This window comes from Gavia stellata, chromosome 14 (assembly GCF_030936135.1).
Source record: "Gavia stellata isolate bGavSte3 chromosome 14, bGavSte3.hap2, whole genome shotgun sequence".
In the NCBI taxonomy this organism is placed as follows: domain Eukaryota; kingdom Metazoa; phylum Chordata; class Aves; order Gaviiformes; family Gaviidae; genus Gavia; species Gavia stellata.
Window position 1 is genome coordinate 19,611,629 of NC_082607.1, and position 15,298 is coordinate 19,626,926.

The 15,298-nt window shown below is 36.7% G+C and overlaps 1 protein-coding gene across 3 annotated transcripts in view; it reads left to right on the forward strand.

Annotated features, from left to right (window-relative positions):
* Positions 1-13,147, forward strand: part of LOC104263049 (phosphatidylinositol-binding clathrin assembly protein) — a 30,022-nt gene extending 16,875 nt beyond the window's left edge. The window contains exons 9-22 of one of the 3 annotated variants that reach the window (XM_059824463.1): positions 1,373-1,458; positions 2,538-2,661; positions 3,270-3,406; positions 3,725-3,828; positions 4,727-4,873; positions 5,335-5,394; positions 5,484-5,594; positions 6,496-6,612; positions 6,733-6,763; positions 7,250-7,370; positions 9,331-9,354; positions 9,483-9,539; positions 9,875-9,982; positions 10,550-13,147. In XM_059824463.1, the coding sequence (XP_059680446.1) occupies positions 1,373-1,458; positions 2,538-2,661; positions 3,270-3,406; positions 3,725-3,828; positions 4,727-4,873; positions 5,335-5,394; positions 5,484-5,594; positions 6,496-6,612; positions 6,733-6,763; positions 7,250-7,370; positions 9,331-9,354; positions 9,483-9,539; positions 9,875-9,982; positions 10,550-10,564 (1,242 nt within the window). In that variant the 3' untranslated portion in view covers positions 10,565-13,147. The remainder of the gene's footprint in view (positions 1-1,372; positions 1,459-2,537; positions 2,662-3,269; positions 3,407-3,724; positions 3,829-4,726; positions 4,874-5,334; positions 5,395-5,483; positions 5,595-6,495; positions 6,613-6,732; positions 6,764-7,249; positions 7,371-9,330; positions 9,355-9,482; positions 9,540-9,874; positions 9,983-10,549) is intronic. The other 2 variants (XM_059824462.1, XM_059824465.1) reach the window with 2 other exon arrangements.
* The last annotated feature ends 2,151 nt before the right edge of the window (positions 13,148-15,298 follow it).

Genomic DNA, 15,298 nt, shown 5'->3' on the forward strand with positions numbered 1-15,298 from the left:
CTACCTACAGAAAGTTGGCAAGTGGTAAGAGAGACTTAATGTCTCTGAAACCCTGCCATATGAGGAGGACTGAGCTGGCAAGGAGATTAAAACTTTAGAGGTCTATTCCCTTCGTCAGAATCTGCAGTAGGATTTATTTCACTTGTTTGATGGAGTATAGACTATGTAGTTTAAAAGCCAAGAGAGCAATGTGGCTAGAATAGCAAGGTAGTGAACTCTTCCAAAAGTGCCAGCCTAATAGTTTTGCTTGATGGAGGTTGGTTTTGTAGGGTGATTTGGAGAAATCTTACGTAGTACTACTAAGACTCTGTAAACAAGATGAATTCAAATTTATTCTGAACTTTGAGGCTGTTTCCTTTGGTATGGAAGAAATATTTCTGTAGTGGATACAAGTATATGGCAGAAAGAAGGCAGGTTATGGTTGGCACCTTTTTCTTGTTTTCTGTCAGAACCAAAGCAGCTCTGGTGTGCTTTAGTCTGTATATTTTAAACTTGCTGTTTTCTGTTACCTATCAGTTAAAATCTTTGTCTCGGGTACTGAGTGATGTCATAGCCATGTTCTCAGAAGTCTTGGTAAGCTTATGAGTATTGGTCACCTAAAACTTGTTTAGGTGTCTGAAGTCTTAGCTGAGGTGTCTAGTGCCTGACTTCTTGCTGGATTTAAGTAGCAAGAAGCCTGTTTTTTGCAATCTTCTTCATGGCTTTAAACAACAGCTTAATGTTTAAAAACTTCTTATGGGTAACGCTTTTTTTGGAGGGAGGGATCCACCAAAAAACAACTTTATTTGAAGTGATGGTGCTCGTTTCTAATGTTGATTTATTGTGTAGTCATGTGTTGAATAGTTACTCAGTCTGCAATAGTATGGTTGGGATCAGGTTGAATTTGATGGCTTTTTTTATCAAACTTAACATTCTGCTGTAGTTGAGTGTTTCTAATGCAAGCCTTTGACTGTAAATATTTGAATAGAAAGTGATTGGCTCCTTCTTCTTACAGTGGAAAAGGGGATCAAAAATGCAAAGGCTTCATTTTAGTATTTCTGTGAGTTTAAGGGAGTACTGCTTAATCAGGTGTGATTATTGGATTAATCTTAACATAGCAAATACTGTTGCCAAAAACAAGAATGCAAATTGCGTGCACAGAAGCAGACCTACTCTGGGAGAATCCTTACTTCATGTCTCTGTGGTGCCACTCCTTTTAAAGAACCACAGCTGGGTAGGTAGGAGTCAGGTGTGCAGGATGGCAGCAAAACCCAAAGGCATGATTATTGATGTGTGGGTTTTTGTTTGGTTTTAGTGGATGAGGAAACTAATCTGTGTACTAAATGATGATGTGTTGTCTAGAAGCAGTGTGTTACAAATACTTTAACTTTAGGCACCCAGCAGCTTGCTTGAAGCACTGGAACAGCATTTGGCTTCTGTGGAGGGAAAGAAAACAAAAGAAGTCTCCGCTGCCAGCAGGTGAGCACCTAATGAATTACAATGATGCCTATACTTAGAATTTGTCATGTTCATACTAACAATTTTCAGGATTCAGTCATTTGGTGTTCTTGAATTTTATTCACTTCCAAATACATCTTCCTAGAAGTATAACTGAAGTGTCTGGTGAGCAGTAGTCTCATAGCTTAGTCATATTTGAAATCTAGGTATGTCTGCCTGTGTCACCGACGGACTTGTTGTTATGCTGTAATAAACCACTGAGCTGAGACCTTGTATATTATTCTTTTTACCTTGTTTGAAGTCCTTTGGCTTATAAGACTTCTAAGGTACTGGGTTTTGAGGCTCTTTTTACCCAAGATAAAACAGTATTTATTGTCAATTATTTGCCTCTCAGACCATAAATTTATCTTAACCTGCTTATGAAAGTTCTTAAGTTCCTTCTCAGAGCAGCCAAATTAGCTTAGCTGCTTTGTGCTGAAAGGAATTGTGTTATTCTTTCTGTCAAGTACAGTATCAATATGCGTGAACAGTACTTCTGACGGAAGAGTGAGAGATCTTTTTTGGCATAGGCATTCTCCCCCAGAAACTTGGTAAACGTTGATAAATGTATCGGTGTAAGCTACATTCCTGAGTTGCTGTCTTGCTCCTCAGAGAATTTTTTTTGAAAGTATCTGAGGATTCACTACCACAGTATTCTGCTAAAAAGTATACTATATAAGAAATAACTTCTGTGCTTTGTTTACTGTTATATGTATAATATGTACAAACAAGCTTTCTGTGCCTCTGCCACTTGAATGCAGTACAATTCCAGTCTAGTCTACATGACCTTTAAAGAAAAAACACAACTGGTATGTTCTGCACTTTCCAGTTCTTACTCGCTGAAACTTGAGGGAGTAATCCTGTGTACTCATGCCGCTTTTTCACCAAACTCTCTCATTATTGGGGTGTCTGCTTTTCTGTACCAGAGTAAGGGAAGAAGAGACTGGAGTGGAGGGGGAATGACACACAACTAGATAAGGCACTTGAAGATTAAACTGTAAGTGATGTATACCCAACTGTTTTTCTTAATAAAACTTTTTGTGATTATTACTGTTTATTAGAGCTAGTGCCCTATCCAGTGCTGTTTCCACACTTGCCAATACAGGAATGTCATTTAGCAGGATGGATGAGAAAGAAAAGCAGCAGGCATTGGAGGAGGAACAAGCTAGACTGCAGGCACTTAAGGTACTGTATTTTTTACAAGTTTGTATTCTGAGATTTTTTTAATTGGATACAGCTGAAAACCAGGATTGGCTTAAAATAGTGTATGGTGGGGGAACGCTCACCTTCAGAGAGGCCAAGGCATGATTCTGTAGGATGCAGGTGTGATGGCTGCCAGTATGTGTTGACCTTTCCACCAGGAGTATCATTTTAATAGCAGACCACTGATAGAAATCATTTATATTCTTCCTTAAGAGATTGTTATTTATCTCAAAGACTCACAAAACTAGTATACAGCAATTCTAGGTTACATCTCAGCAGCTGAACGTACAGCATTGCTGTTGTAAGACTGATCATAGGAGGGAATTAGAAAAATAGAAAAAATTAGAAAATAGTTTAAAAAAATAACTGTTTAAAACCTCAAGTCCCACCTTGATTTTTCAAAGGCTTTGTTAAAACAAATGCTCTTATCTCTAATTTCAATCATCTTTCTGTTTTCAGGACTTTACAGAAGAATAACACTTCTCTTTATTAATACCATAATAAAAATTTCTTCTTGGAAAAGGTCTTCAGGACTGAAGGGTTAATAAAGTAATAAAACTAAAATGCAAACTGTATATCTCATCTTTCAGGAGCAGCGATTAAGAGAGATTTCTGTAGTATCAAATTCTACTTCTACATCAGCATCCCCAAGCACCTTATCAGGAAAAAGTGTGAATACCACTGTAGCTGTTGACCTCTTTGCAGTACCAGCACCCACAACAAATAGGTGAGAGAGAATTTGCTTTCTGAAGTAAGCAGAAATTACTGCATTGGCCTGTAGCTCCACAATCAACTGCAAAGCACTGATCCTAGTTACTTATCAAGTACTTTTCAAGAATAACCTTTTGCTGATGCCTTCCTGATGTATTCACAGGAATTTTGGTATTGGTCAATAAGAAGTGCTTAATTACTAGTTTTGTTTTGTACCACTATTAGTGAGGGGCTGCTAGTGAACAAGAGAAAGTGGGATTGGTGTGAGTGTTTGTATAACACAAGAATACAATGCCTATTACGTATCTTTGTTTCTCTCTCTTTTCTTATTCAGCATGCCCAACCTTTCTAGTGATCTTTTTGATCTTCAGCCTGCATTTGTTCCAACTGTGCAGAGTACTCCAGCTATATCAACATCAGCAAGCAGTGCTTGGGGAGGTGAGCTGATATGATTTGACTAAATGATGGGTGAATTCTTGGAATACAAGAATAAAATACAGATTAATACTTAATTGAATCCACATCTTAAACCTTAATTACTTTGCATCCGAATGTTTCTGTCCTTGACAGAATACAAAATAAGTAATCTGAAAGCTCTGGCAAACTGTTACAGAAAAGTTACTTCTCTTTAACACATAGCAGTAGTGTCAGTGTGCAGTAGATGGAATGAAGGAGCTATTCCATAAAGGGGACAGGTAGAAGAAATGTAACTGAAAATCTGTAAACTGTAGAGTTTAAAAATGCTGGGAAATAGAAACTAAGCAGATGTAACTGAAAAGATGCTGGACTAATATTTCCATTCCGTTAAGTGATATTTAATATACTTTTCATTTAAAAGGTGTTGGTCACTTCAAAGTTCTTAATAACAAAGCTGTCATTCCCAGTTTCTTGGGCACAGCGTTCTCTGTACCCTCACCCATCCCTCCAAAGAATAATCAGATAGGTGTCAAAGAAATGTCTTAAATGCTGAAATAAGGCAATGCTAACATCATTGTTAGTGTTGGTATTTTAATAGGTGGAATTGATACCCTTATGTGCTATTTAAAAGGTAATTCTTGAAGCCAAAAATGTACTATCTAACCTTTTTGATTGATAAATGTTCTGTCATTCTTCCCCTCCCACCCAATGGTAATACTAGAATTATTTTCCCTAAATAGAGCGAGCTGTTAGGATTTTTATCTAAAACTAAGAATTTCTGTCTTTAATGGGCTGATCACTAGGTGGAATTTTTACAGTTTAACTTTGTCTAGAGATTCTCAGATTCAATCATTTCAGTCTGTTTTTCTTTTCCATTATTTGTACTCTGTATTCTTTCCTTCACTTCTGCATCTGAAAGGTCCTTTCTCGTCCTCAAATGGTTGTGTTGGTTCTCCACCTCATCTGGACATCTTTGACATGAAGCCAGTTGAAGAAGCTGTAAAATCTACCACCCCTTTCATCAATTCTACTTTTTCCTCCAAACAAACGGTGGAACTGTTTAGTGGTAAAAAACCAAACAAACAAAACCCATGTAATTTCTTTGCAACTGGAGTTAATAATGCTAATAAACTGGGCCGTGTAGTCTTTTTGTGGTTTGGGCCAATCTTCACTTTTTATTAATGAGTGGAAATAGTGCATTAATTCCAGATGTCGTAAATTATATGTTTCCTTAAAGTTTTATTTCTGCAGTTGAAATAACTCATTATTTTGTTCAGCTTGCCCCAACCTAGACATCCTAAGACTTGCAATGTTGCTGGAATTTTTGCTGATTTCTTTCAAACTGCGACCTCCTTTTTCTTTTGTAATTGGGAATGCAGGAGTTATTTGAGCTTTTCAGATTTGTTAAATAAAAAAAAATACCCTTTTTAAGTACTAAAAATTCTTAATTTTTAACTGCAGACTTAATTTTTGGGTTCTCTCTTCCTTTTTTCAACTGATCTTATTTTCTTCTCTCTTTTTATGAAGATGACTTTAGTGGTCATAAACCTACATATGCTTCTGTGTATCATCCTCTGACTGTTGATGGTAATTTAATTTTTTTTAACTTTCTGGTTTCACTGTAATGAGTGGTATTACTCCATGGGTGTATTTGATTACTATAAATTTTATTCCAGGTTTTCCTCTTCATTCAGCTCCTCCAAATACCACTTCTTCAACAATTAATGTGGACTTTGATGCTGTTTTTGGAGGAAAATCTACAGCACCAGAGTACAGGACTACAAATGGTAAAAACTAGCTTATGACTAATTTACACCCTACAGGCAACAGTTGCTTAACAATTTAGCATAATTGCTATTGCAGTTCAACATTTAATAACTTAATACATTTGCAAGCTGATTATAGGACTGATAAGATAACAGGTAGTCAGTTCAATTGTAGTTACTTATTTTTAAAATTAGCTTTGACTGATCTCATATACTGTGTAATAACGGTTTCCTTTTTTTTATTTTTGGGGGGGAATGAACTTTGAATGTGGCCCACTGGATATCTCTTAATGGGTAAGCTTATATTTAATCTGTTTTCAGTGCTTATGACTTCAGTGTTTTCTCTTGATACATGGAAACGAGTTCCCTCAATTTCATTGAGAGGCGTTGTAATTAGAAAAATGCAAAACTAGTTGCGTGTATGCATTGCTTGAGGTATAGCTGTGTTATGATCTTTCTCTCGGTTGGTGCTATTTTCCTATATGTTCAAAGTCCTTATGAACATACAGCAAAGGAACTCTTCTGTGTACATTCAGGATACTAGCAGTATCATGAAATTACTGCTATATTGTGCTACAAGAACACTTCAAAACTATCTTTAACAGCCTGCCTTATTCAGTTTTAGGGAAGATTTATCTTAATTTAAAAATACTGTCAGTTACTGCTGAAGTAAAATTGAAGATTCTACTAGATTAGTAGCCACAATATAGTATTCCATAAAAAAATAAGAGGTTAAACTATGCTTCTGTCTAAGCCTTAAACACTTCCAGCATGTTGAACCTCCGTATATAAATACTCAAACTACTTAGTGTCCTATAAAGAAAATACCTTCCTGGCTTATGGATATCTCTTTAGTAAATGCAATGTAACTGTTTTGTTAACAGTTGCTTTCATGTTCTTTGTTTAGCTTTTAACTTTCTAGATGATGTATTGCAACCGACAGTACCACCACAAAGCCAAAGAGCCACTTTAGCCAACCAGCCAAGTGGAAAAATTTTGGCAAATGACCTCGATTCTTCACTTGCTAATCTAGTGGGAAGTAAGTGTGAAGCTTTTAAATTTAACTTTCCCATTTGTTACTGAAAACAAAATAAGCTTCCCCCCCCACCCCCCCCATTAAAAATAGTGAGGGATTTTGTCTGTTTCTCTTTCCCCCCAGATCTTGGCTTTGGAGGAACTCCATCCAAAAAGTAAGTGCATACGTGTACTTACAATATTCTTACATTACTACTTGGTAGTCTCTGACACAGTTTACCAGCATTGACATCGCATGAGACTCAACTCTTGAAAGTAATCTGCTACCAAGTACAGCATTGAAACAGTGAGTTTGTGGTCAGTCACCGTAACGTGGTCAACCTTAACTTTTGAAGTAATTCACTTCAGTTAGTTTCGCAATTGCTGCATTTTTATTTAAGTATTTTTATGAAACAGTAAAAGATCTTGCAGTTACTGTACAGTGCAGTAACGATAGTTTACTTTTAACACAAAAGAGAACCCCCAGACTTCATACTTGCTGGAACAGAGATATATAAGTAGTTACTGAAATACTGAGTGTTTCTTCCACCCGTAGATTTCAGCTGTGTACATGTATTAAGGCATGTTTTGGTTTTCCATTATGATGTTGTTACTCTAGCTGTTGACGATCTGTGAAAACTAATACCACAGTTTCATTTTAGATCGGATATGCAGTGGACACAGCCTACAGAGAAAAAACTTACTGGTGGAACAAACTGGCAAGCAAAAACAAGCACATCGACCACATGGAACCCTACTCCTTTACCCACTATTCCACATATGGTAATTTCTGTACTATTGAAATCACGCTTCATTCTAGCAAATGCTGCTTCCCTGCTTGAATTATCTCAAAAAGAATAGCGAAGGCTGTTTAGGACAAGACTGTGGGCAGGGGGGAGTGCTTGGAGGATCACTTCTCAAACTGAATGAGGTAGAGATTTTAGTATGCTTTATTTCCGCTCGCTGTAAAACTTGCCCATTAAAGACTTACATCTCAAGTGAAAGTTGATTATTTATCTCAGTTCGTAAGTTCTTTTTTAATTGAAACAAATTACCCCAAACCAGAAAATTTCTAATGTGCATGTTTGAGATGCTCCAACCCCACTTCCCATGCACCTTTAAGAATCCTTAGAATGTGTTTCAAGGGCCAAACTGCTGTTCCTTCCAGTTTTCACTCCTTTTTCAGTTTTTTCACATGAAACACTGCTGCAATCCCTGCAGGGCACCTTTAATTGTCAGGTCAAGCAGCACTTTGGACTTTTGATAATGCTCAACAGCAACTTCATGTTTTTAACACAGTACAAACTACTAAATGGAAATTTTATAGTTATTGAAATGAAGAATTTTATTTCTTGGAGGGATATTTGTATGCAACTGACTTTTCCTATGCTTTTAAAAGAGATTTTTCAAGTATTTTCTATTAATATGTATTCATACAAATACAAACCACTTCTGAAATGTAGCTGCCTTAGAGGGAAGTAGAATGTTCATCTTGATTATATGTACAACTAGGGTAATTTCCACATTTGCTATGAATTTTGGACTGCTGTCTGACTTTATTTTCCAATAAGAATAGCTTTGCCTGTAGTGCCTATTTTCCTCATCTTACGTGGGTATATGTTCACTCAAAATTGTCAGAGTTGAATGGAATATTAAATCCAGTGTTGGACTCAAAAATGAAACTCAAATTCAGATGAGGGCATGTCTCAGTTGTATAGCCCTTTCATGTGAGAGTTCTGAGACCGTAAAACCTTTTTATCCCCTCTTGGTGCACTAGAACATGTTGTTAGAGTGCTGATGCATTCTTATTTCTGAGAGATAGAGGGCACCTTAGCACACATTTATCACTGTGGGTTTGGGTTGTGTGTTTTTATTTCACGTGTTCACCACTTCCTGGTCTAAGCATTTCAGTGCTTTATGCTGGATATCTGCTCACTCATTTGCATGGAATTCCAACAATTAATGATGCAAAGAACTAGCTCAGCTATGAGCATCTTTAAAATCAGTGCCCCAGTATTGGAGAGGTCTAACTGTCCTGGCTTGGTCTGTGGCATTCGGAGTACTAACCCTCAAATTCACGTATAGCCTGCATACTCTTTCATGGTGAAGTATTTTTAACTAGCACTCCATTTTTAACATAATGAGCGCTACTTCGTAATGCATGGCAATACGAAGTGCATGCATCACTGTGCCTACGAACATAACCTGACAAAAGTTTATTACTGGCTTAAGATGCTCCTCATTTTTCTTTTTTCATATTGTGATATGTTGCAGACATCAGAAATTAGTATGTGAGCAACACTTACCTGGCTAAACATCTATTGTATTTGTTTGTTAAGCTGAACGGTCACTGGCTTCCTTGGTTTTTTCTATGCCCTCCTCACACATAATTGGAGGAAGAAGGAATATTGCATGCCATGCCCTCTAAAAGCTTCTCACACAAATGTTTGTGCAAGCAATGTACTCAAATCTGGCTAGATCTAGTAAAATTTCGCGTTTTGCTGTAAGTCTTACTAGTGATAGCTTTCTAGGCAGGGAGCCTATCCAAGTTAACAAGCATAGTTACTGGTGTTACTGTCCTTGTGCTTTTTTCCTCCTGCTTTAGTTGTTTTAATGAGTTGAGCATAGTTACAGACAGTTACAGACAGTTATGATACTGGATTTGAATCCATCCCTTGGTTAGAATTTCCAGTTCAAATACCTCTTAAATAATTTTTTGTCCTTACTCCTTTTGCTGTGCCAGAATGGAGTACACTATCCTGGATATGTAAGTCAATTTCTTGTAAATATGTTGGTTGTTTTATGTATTGAAAACTATGTATTTTTCAGTTTTTTATATATATTACTAGTATGCATGAGCTTATCTAAAATACATTAAAATTTTCTTGATTGAAGGTACCTGCTCCAATCACATACCCAGTGACCACACCTCAAGTGCCTGTATATGGAATGGTAAGAAACATGATTGGCTTGTATTCCTGAAAAAACCTGGTTGTCTCCTCCAGTGGGTTTCATGGCAGGCATTATTATGCTCAAATCATTCTGCAACTTCTATGTATTGTTTCATAAGGTCAGCAGTGTGTGAAATCTGATAGCTTTTTCACACTGTGCATTGGAAGAGATTACTCTAAATTTTATACAGCAAGTTTTTTAAAAGCTTTGACTTCACTACGTGTGTGTGTCTATGTGCTTATTTTCTACTATACTTAAAATGCGAAAAGATGTGTCTTCTAGAATTAGTTTGAATTTTATATACCTGTTTTGTGTGGGGTTTGTTTTTCTAACAGGTACCTCCTCAGATTGGAGCTGCTCCTTTGATGGCACCCCAGTCAATGATGTATTCGCAGCCTGGTCTAAGGCCAACAAATCCTTTTGCACCTGTTTCTGAAACTCAGGTGAACTGTTTTCTTTAATCCTGAGATTCCATTGAAACTTGAGTCTTTGGTAAAAGCAACAAAATGTTTCATGAAGGGCTACTAATGTATTTCTGCATTTGAAAGTGAGGGGTTCCTCAGTCAAGGGCAACAGCTTTTGCTAGCGAGGAAGCAAATGCAGATGGTGAGACCATGCAAATGTAGGAAGCAAGAAAGAAAGTAAAAATCAGAGATTTAGTCGTTAACTTCTTCCTGTGTCAGTATTAAGAAAATGGGAGTGGTGAAGATGTGTAGAATTCGATGTCCTGTGACATCAGCTGGATACTTGGTTTACTCATACTGACTAGAGCAGTGGTGAAAGCTTTCTGAAGGATCAGGTGATGGGAAAGCGAAACAGGTGTGGACAGGAGATTACTCAAGTTGAAGAAACTATGTACTTCTGTCATCCAAATGTGTTGGTCTTAAAGTGCCAAAACCTATAGTCTTAACTTGGAAGTAACAAGGCACTTGAATAGATTCATAATTCTACAACACTGAGAAACCATGTGTTATTTTAAGTGGCATTAATATGTAATCTCTACTTTGCAGATACAGTTTATGTAGAGCCGCCAAAGCAGCAAGATGTGAGAACAACCAAATACTGGTAAAAAAAAGAAAAGACTGAATTTCAATCTTTCCATGATGTATTCCTGAACAGGGCAACTGTTTCTTCCCTGTATAATACAATATTATTTTGAATTGCAATGCTTTAGAGATTCTTGTTTATAACAGTCACTGCAGTGTGAAGTCATGTTTGTTCACTGATATTTTTTTTTAAACTGCTCAGCAGAAAACTGTATTTTATTGAGGTTGACTCAGAAGGTACAAGCTGGATTATCATCTTCAAAGCTGAGAAGAGGGGTTACATGGTTGCTCTACAACCTTATTCATCAGTGGATTACCTTAGGAAGTTACTGAGGATGTCGAAGCTATTTATTTTCTCCATAAATTCTGTGGCTGTTGTAACCAAGACGCAACACAAATGAAGTTGAGCAATAAAATTTTTATGTGCTCTAATAAATATTCTGATAGAGCAATGCTTGCATTATCATAAGGCCAATATTATGTGAATCAGACAGCTTTTTCCCGTTAGAATAGCTTATAGTAATTTGCAAACTTTATAATGTGAGTTTGAAATGCTGTGAATCAAGAAGATATATACATACTACATATATATAGTAAAAATAATAAATGGCTCCATTGGTATGTCAGTGTTACGTGGCTAGTTGAAAGAGCCAGGCTCTGATACATATGGGCTGAAAGTCTGTGGTGGAGTAGGGGAAACGAGTGTGTTAAAGCAGCAAGTGCAGCCTCCAACAGGTGACAGTAGCTGCACTTCCATTGAGTATCCTCTCTGCAGAGAGCATTTCCCATAGCTCAAGGAAGAGTAGCTTTGGGAGCCAGTGAATGTAGGTATCCCCAGTAGCAGCAAACGGGAGCAATTTGAAAGTCTTGTTGCTAACTGCAAAAGAGGCAAGAGATCCAATTTTTTAAAAAAAGTCTATTAGGTCAAAAGAAGCAAACCTTGCCGTAGTCCTGACACTTGTGAACTGGCAACTATATTGAAATTATCCAGCTGTAGAGAATAGCTTGTGCTGCTTTGCTGAAATAAGAACCTAGTTGTAAACCATATAAAAGTAATTATTTTTAAATATGTAAATATGTGCAAACTTCTAGATGATCTTTTCTTTAATGCTGCAGTAGTCTTTTTCTTCTGTAGTAGTTTCAAGGTAAAAATGCTATGTTAAGAAATCTGGACTCTCTTTGAGAGGAAAATATTTTAAATCAACTAATTTATGAAGTATGCTATTCACGATGGGTCAGATGTGTACAGACTTCTGGCACATCTTTTGTATTTAACAATCTTCCTCCAAAACTGAAATTGGCTATGAAAATGCCTTATCTTGTATTTTTCAATGTCTGACAAAAAGTGATAGCATTAAAAAGAAGTAGTTCATAAAAAGTAAATGGAATTAGGAGCAACCTTTCTTCCAGAAGTTTTGTGGCAGAATACAATGAAAAGCTCTCCTGTAAATTGACTTCTACTAATGATTAATATTAAAGCTGGGTTTTCAAAGAATTAATAGTTTTCTATTGTTATGGTAAACAGACCACCAGAGTAGCATGTTTTTTATCTTTTGGGGAGTCTATAATTGCAGGAATGTCTCTGACTCTCACTATAAATGCAAATAGGCCTGAGAATCTTGTCAAACTGTGCTGTAGAGAACTTCTAAAACACAGCACTTTCCTCATAGTGGGAACAAGCCTTCTCATTTTCTAAACGCTTAATTCCGTCCAAAGAGTGCAAAAGTAGTATTTCTTAACCCTGTGGGAATATTTTTGCCAAGTGAATCAACTCAAAAGAAACAAAATAAACCACCCCCCAGCCCTTGGAGTCTGTAACCACTAACTTCCTGGGAAATGTAACCTTGCAGAAATTTAAAACTGAGTTTCACAATGTGTACTGATTTTAAAAGAATTTGGACTGGTATATAGCATTTTAATGTTCAAGTTTGAATTACAAAGGGCTTCCAGCTTTAATCCACCTTTATTGGGTTGAACAGTTGTACAATTTTAAGCCAATGAGTTCTTCAGTGCCTATAGTTACCCTCCACGTGACGAGGGAATAGATGCCATTTAGAATGGGTCATGGTGTTGAGGGGACTTCTTTTAAGAAATAGTGAATTCCATTGATTTATTCAGCATTGAGAAGTCTTGAGTTCAAATTAGACCAGTACGTGTAATAAATGTCTGGGCATTAATGACGGAGCTGAGAGCACCACAAGCAGGCAGTTTCTAGCACTGTAAGCTGTGAGGTCTTTCTCTCATACTGAGTTGTATAAGTAATAATCCGTTATTTTAATAAAATATGCAAATAAATGCCTGCCAAACAGTATATATTTGTTATAACTCTGTTGCAGAGCATTCTGAATATCTGGAGTGTACTTCGCTCAGAAATGGATTTAGTACTAGGTATAGTTTGCACTACTTCTTATTTGCTCTGTTTTTTTAATGGTTCTTTGGTATGCTTTCTTGTAGCAAAGCTGTCTGATACCAATTTATGTAGTATTAAAAAAAGGAGAAACAGCCACAAAGTACATCCTAAAAACTTTATAAGCTACTTTCTTTTTAGTCTCATTCAGAATGATACATTAAACCACAACTTTCAGATTTATCCTTATGAAGAAAAGATTGCTTTACGCACTTCTCTCTGCACAAAAGTGCACAGGACTGATTTTTGCCAACCTCTTCCGTGTGCACATATTGGAACACATAAAATGGCAGAGTACCATCTTTTAAATAACATAGTTCATACATTAGAAGTAAAAAACCAAGGACATAGGATGCTGTCAGGGCTTTTATGGCTTGGAACTTGTTCTCCAAAAAAACACTTTGAAGACAAAGGTTGTTCTTGAGGGTAACTGTAGTAGCCCACAAGAGTTGCGAATAGCAGTCGTGATGAGTAAAACACTGAAGAGAGATGTATATAAATGTGACTTTCCCTTTTGTTTCCTTCCAACTCGTTTGATCGGAATCCTGTTCTGAGTACTTCAGAAAGCAGGTAACTAAGATGTCACTCCATGTTTGTCTGGACAAGGAGGAAGACTTGAAGTATGCTGTGCGCTTTGCATTATTTTGCTTTAGTGGGTCATTCAAGCCTAACTGTTGGGACTTCATGCTGCTACAGGGAGGCTGTCTTTCATGGGATATACCATAAGAAAACTTCTGGGGGAATTTGGAAAGGTTGTTTGGGTTAGGCCTGTTGGACTTGAAAGTGTACCTCTTTTTAAATAACTGGGGTTTTTTGATGTTCTCTGGATACAGTTTGACTTTGCCTCCAAGAAGTTACTGAATTGAATTTTTTTTTAAATTTTGGACACGTGTACTAGAGAAATCTCAGTTCTGTGCACATAGTGGTGGAATACTTGTAGGTAAAAAAACAAATGGACTTCTGTTTTTAAAAAAAAAACCACACACAAAAAAACCACAACAACAAAAAAACTTCTGATGACAAGATTGAATACAGGGTGTATCCCCATCTGGGTTTTTTGATGTGTGGCAGGGAGGGTGGGGTTACGATTAGAATATAGTACGCACTGTGGATCGGTGCTTAATTTGTACATAAAAAGGAAAACTTTGTTTTGGGTAGTTTGTATTGTAAGGACAACATCTAAAGGCACTGTGTATCAGTCATTTATTTCCATTTAAAAGATTATATTTTTGAGCAATGGAAACTGTACATGTTATCATTTATACATTACTGATAGCTAGGAATATAGAAAAGCTGTTGCTATTACTTTGAAGATGTATTTGACTTGTCATTGATATATACATCACTACTTTACGCAGATTCTCATGATCATTTATTTAAAGAGATTGTAGTAACTGGTAGAGTTACAACAGGAATTGTAACATCAAATCTCTCAGATCTCAAACGTGTATCCTTGTGATTAAGTTTAATCCTTTACCAAATGTTTGGCTGGAATTTCGTCGTGGAGCAATGACAAAATAGGTGCTGGAACAGATTTCCCTCACCCCAACCCACACTTTATTTATTTAATAGGTCTTGTTTTGTATGTTATGTTTTTCCCCATAACAGGTTTGTGCCTTTTATTGGATATTTATTTAAAAGGAGCTACTATAATTTAGGTTGTTCAGGCTTTTTTTTCAGATGTATTCTTGTACAGCTGTTCCTTTACATGAGTTCCTTCATTTTATAAAAATCAGAATGTGTGGAAAATGTACTAGCCACAAACTGGAAAAAAATTCTGAGGGTTTATGTTCTATGAAGTCATAATTTTTTAAAAAGAAGCCTAAGCACAAGACTGGCTGTGTTGATATTTTAATTGTGGAACTTTGCAATTTGTTAATACACAAACTGTTTGTTTTTTAAAAACTGCTCATATCCAATTATTTGATGAAACAAGTTTTGGAAAAAATAAACTTTGGCACATGCAAGGTCTGTGTGTATGTGATCATTCTTCAGTGTGTTCTCAGGTTTAAGGCTTTATAGAGTACTAACAGCAGCAGCTCAATTAAGCTGCTTGATTAGTTTGCTACTCTTCTGCATTTACATTTAATGTGCTATTGTGCCTCATTCAGAGTATCAGTGTAGCTTAACTTCTTCTGTCGACAAGTTTTTCCTTTGATGCAGTTTTCCTTTGGGAAGTAGCAACTGGTTTTTCCTGTGCTGGGTCGTTGGACTTGATGGAGGGGAAGACACAAAGCTCTTTGTACTGCATAGGTGGGACTTTGGGTTCTGTCCTGCATCCACATGGGAAACGGGCCTTAAGCAAG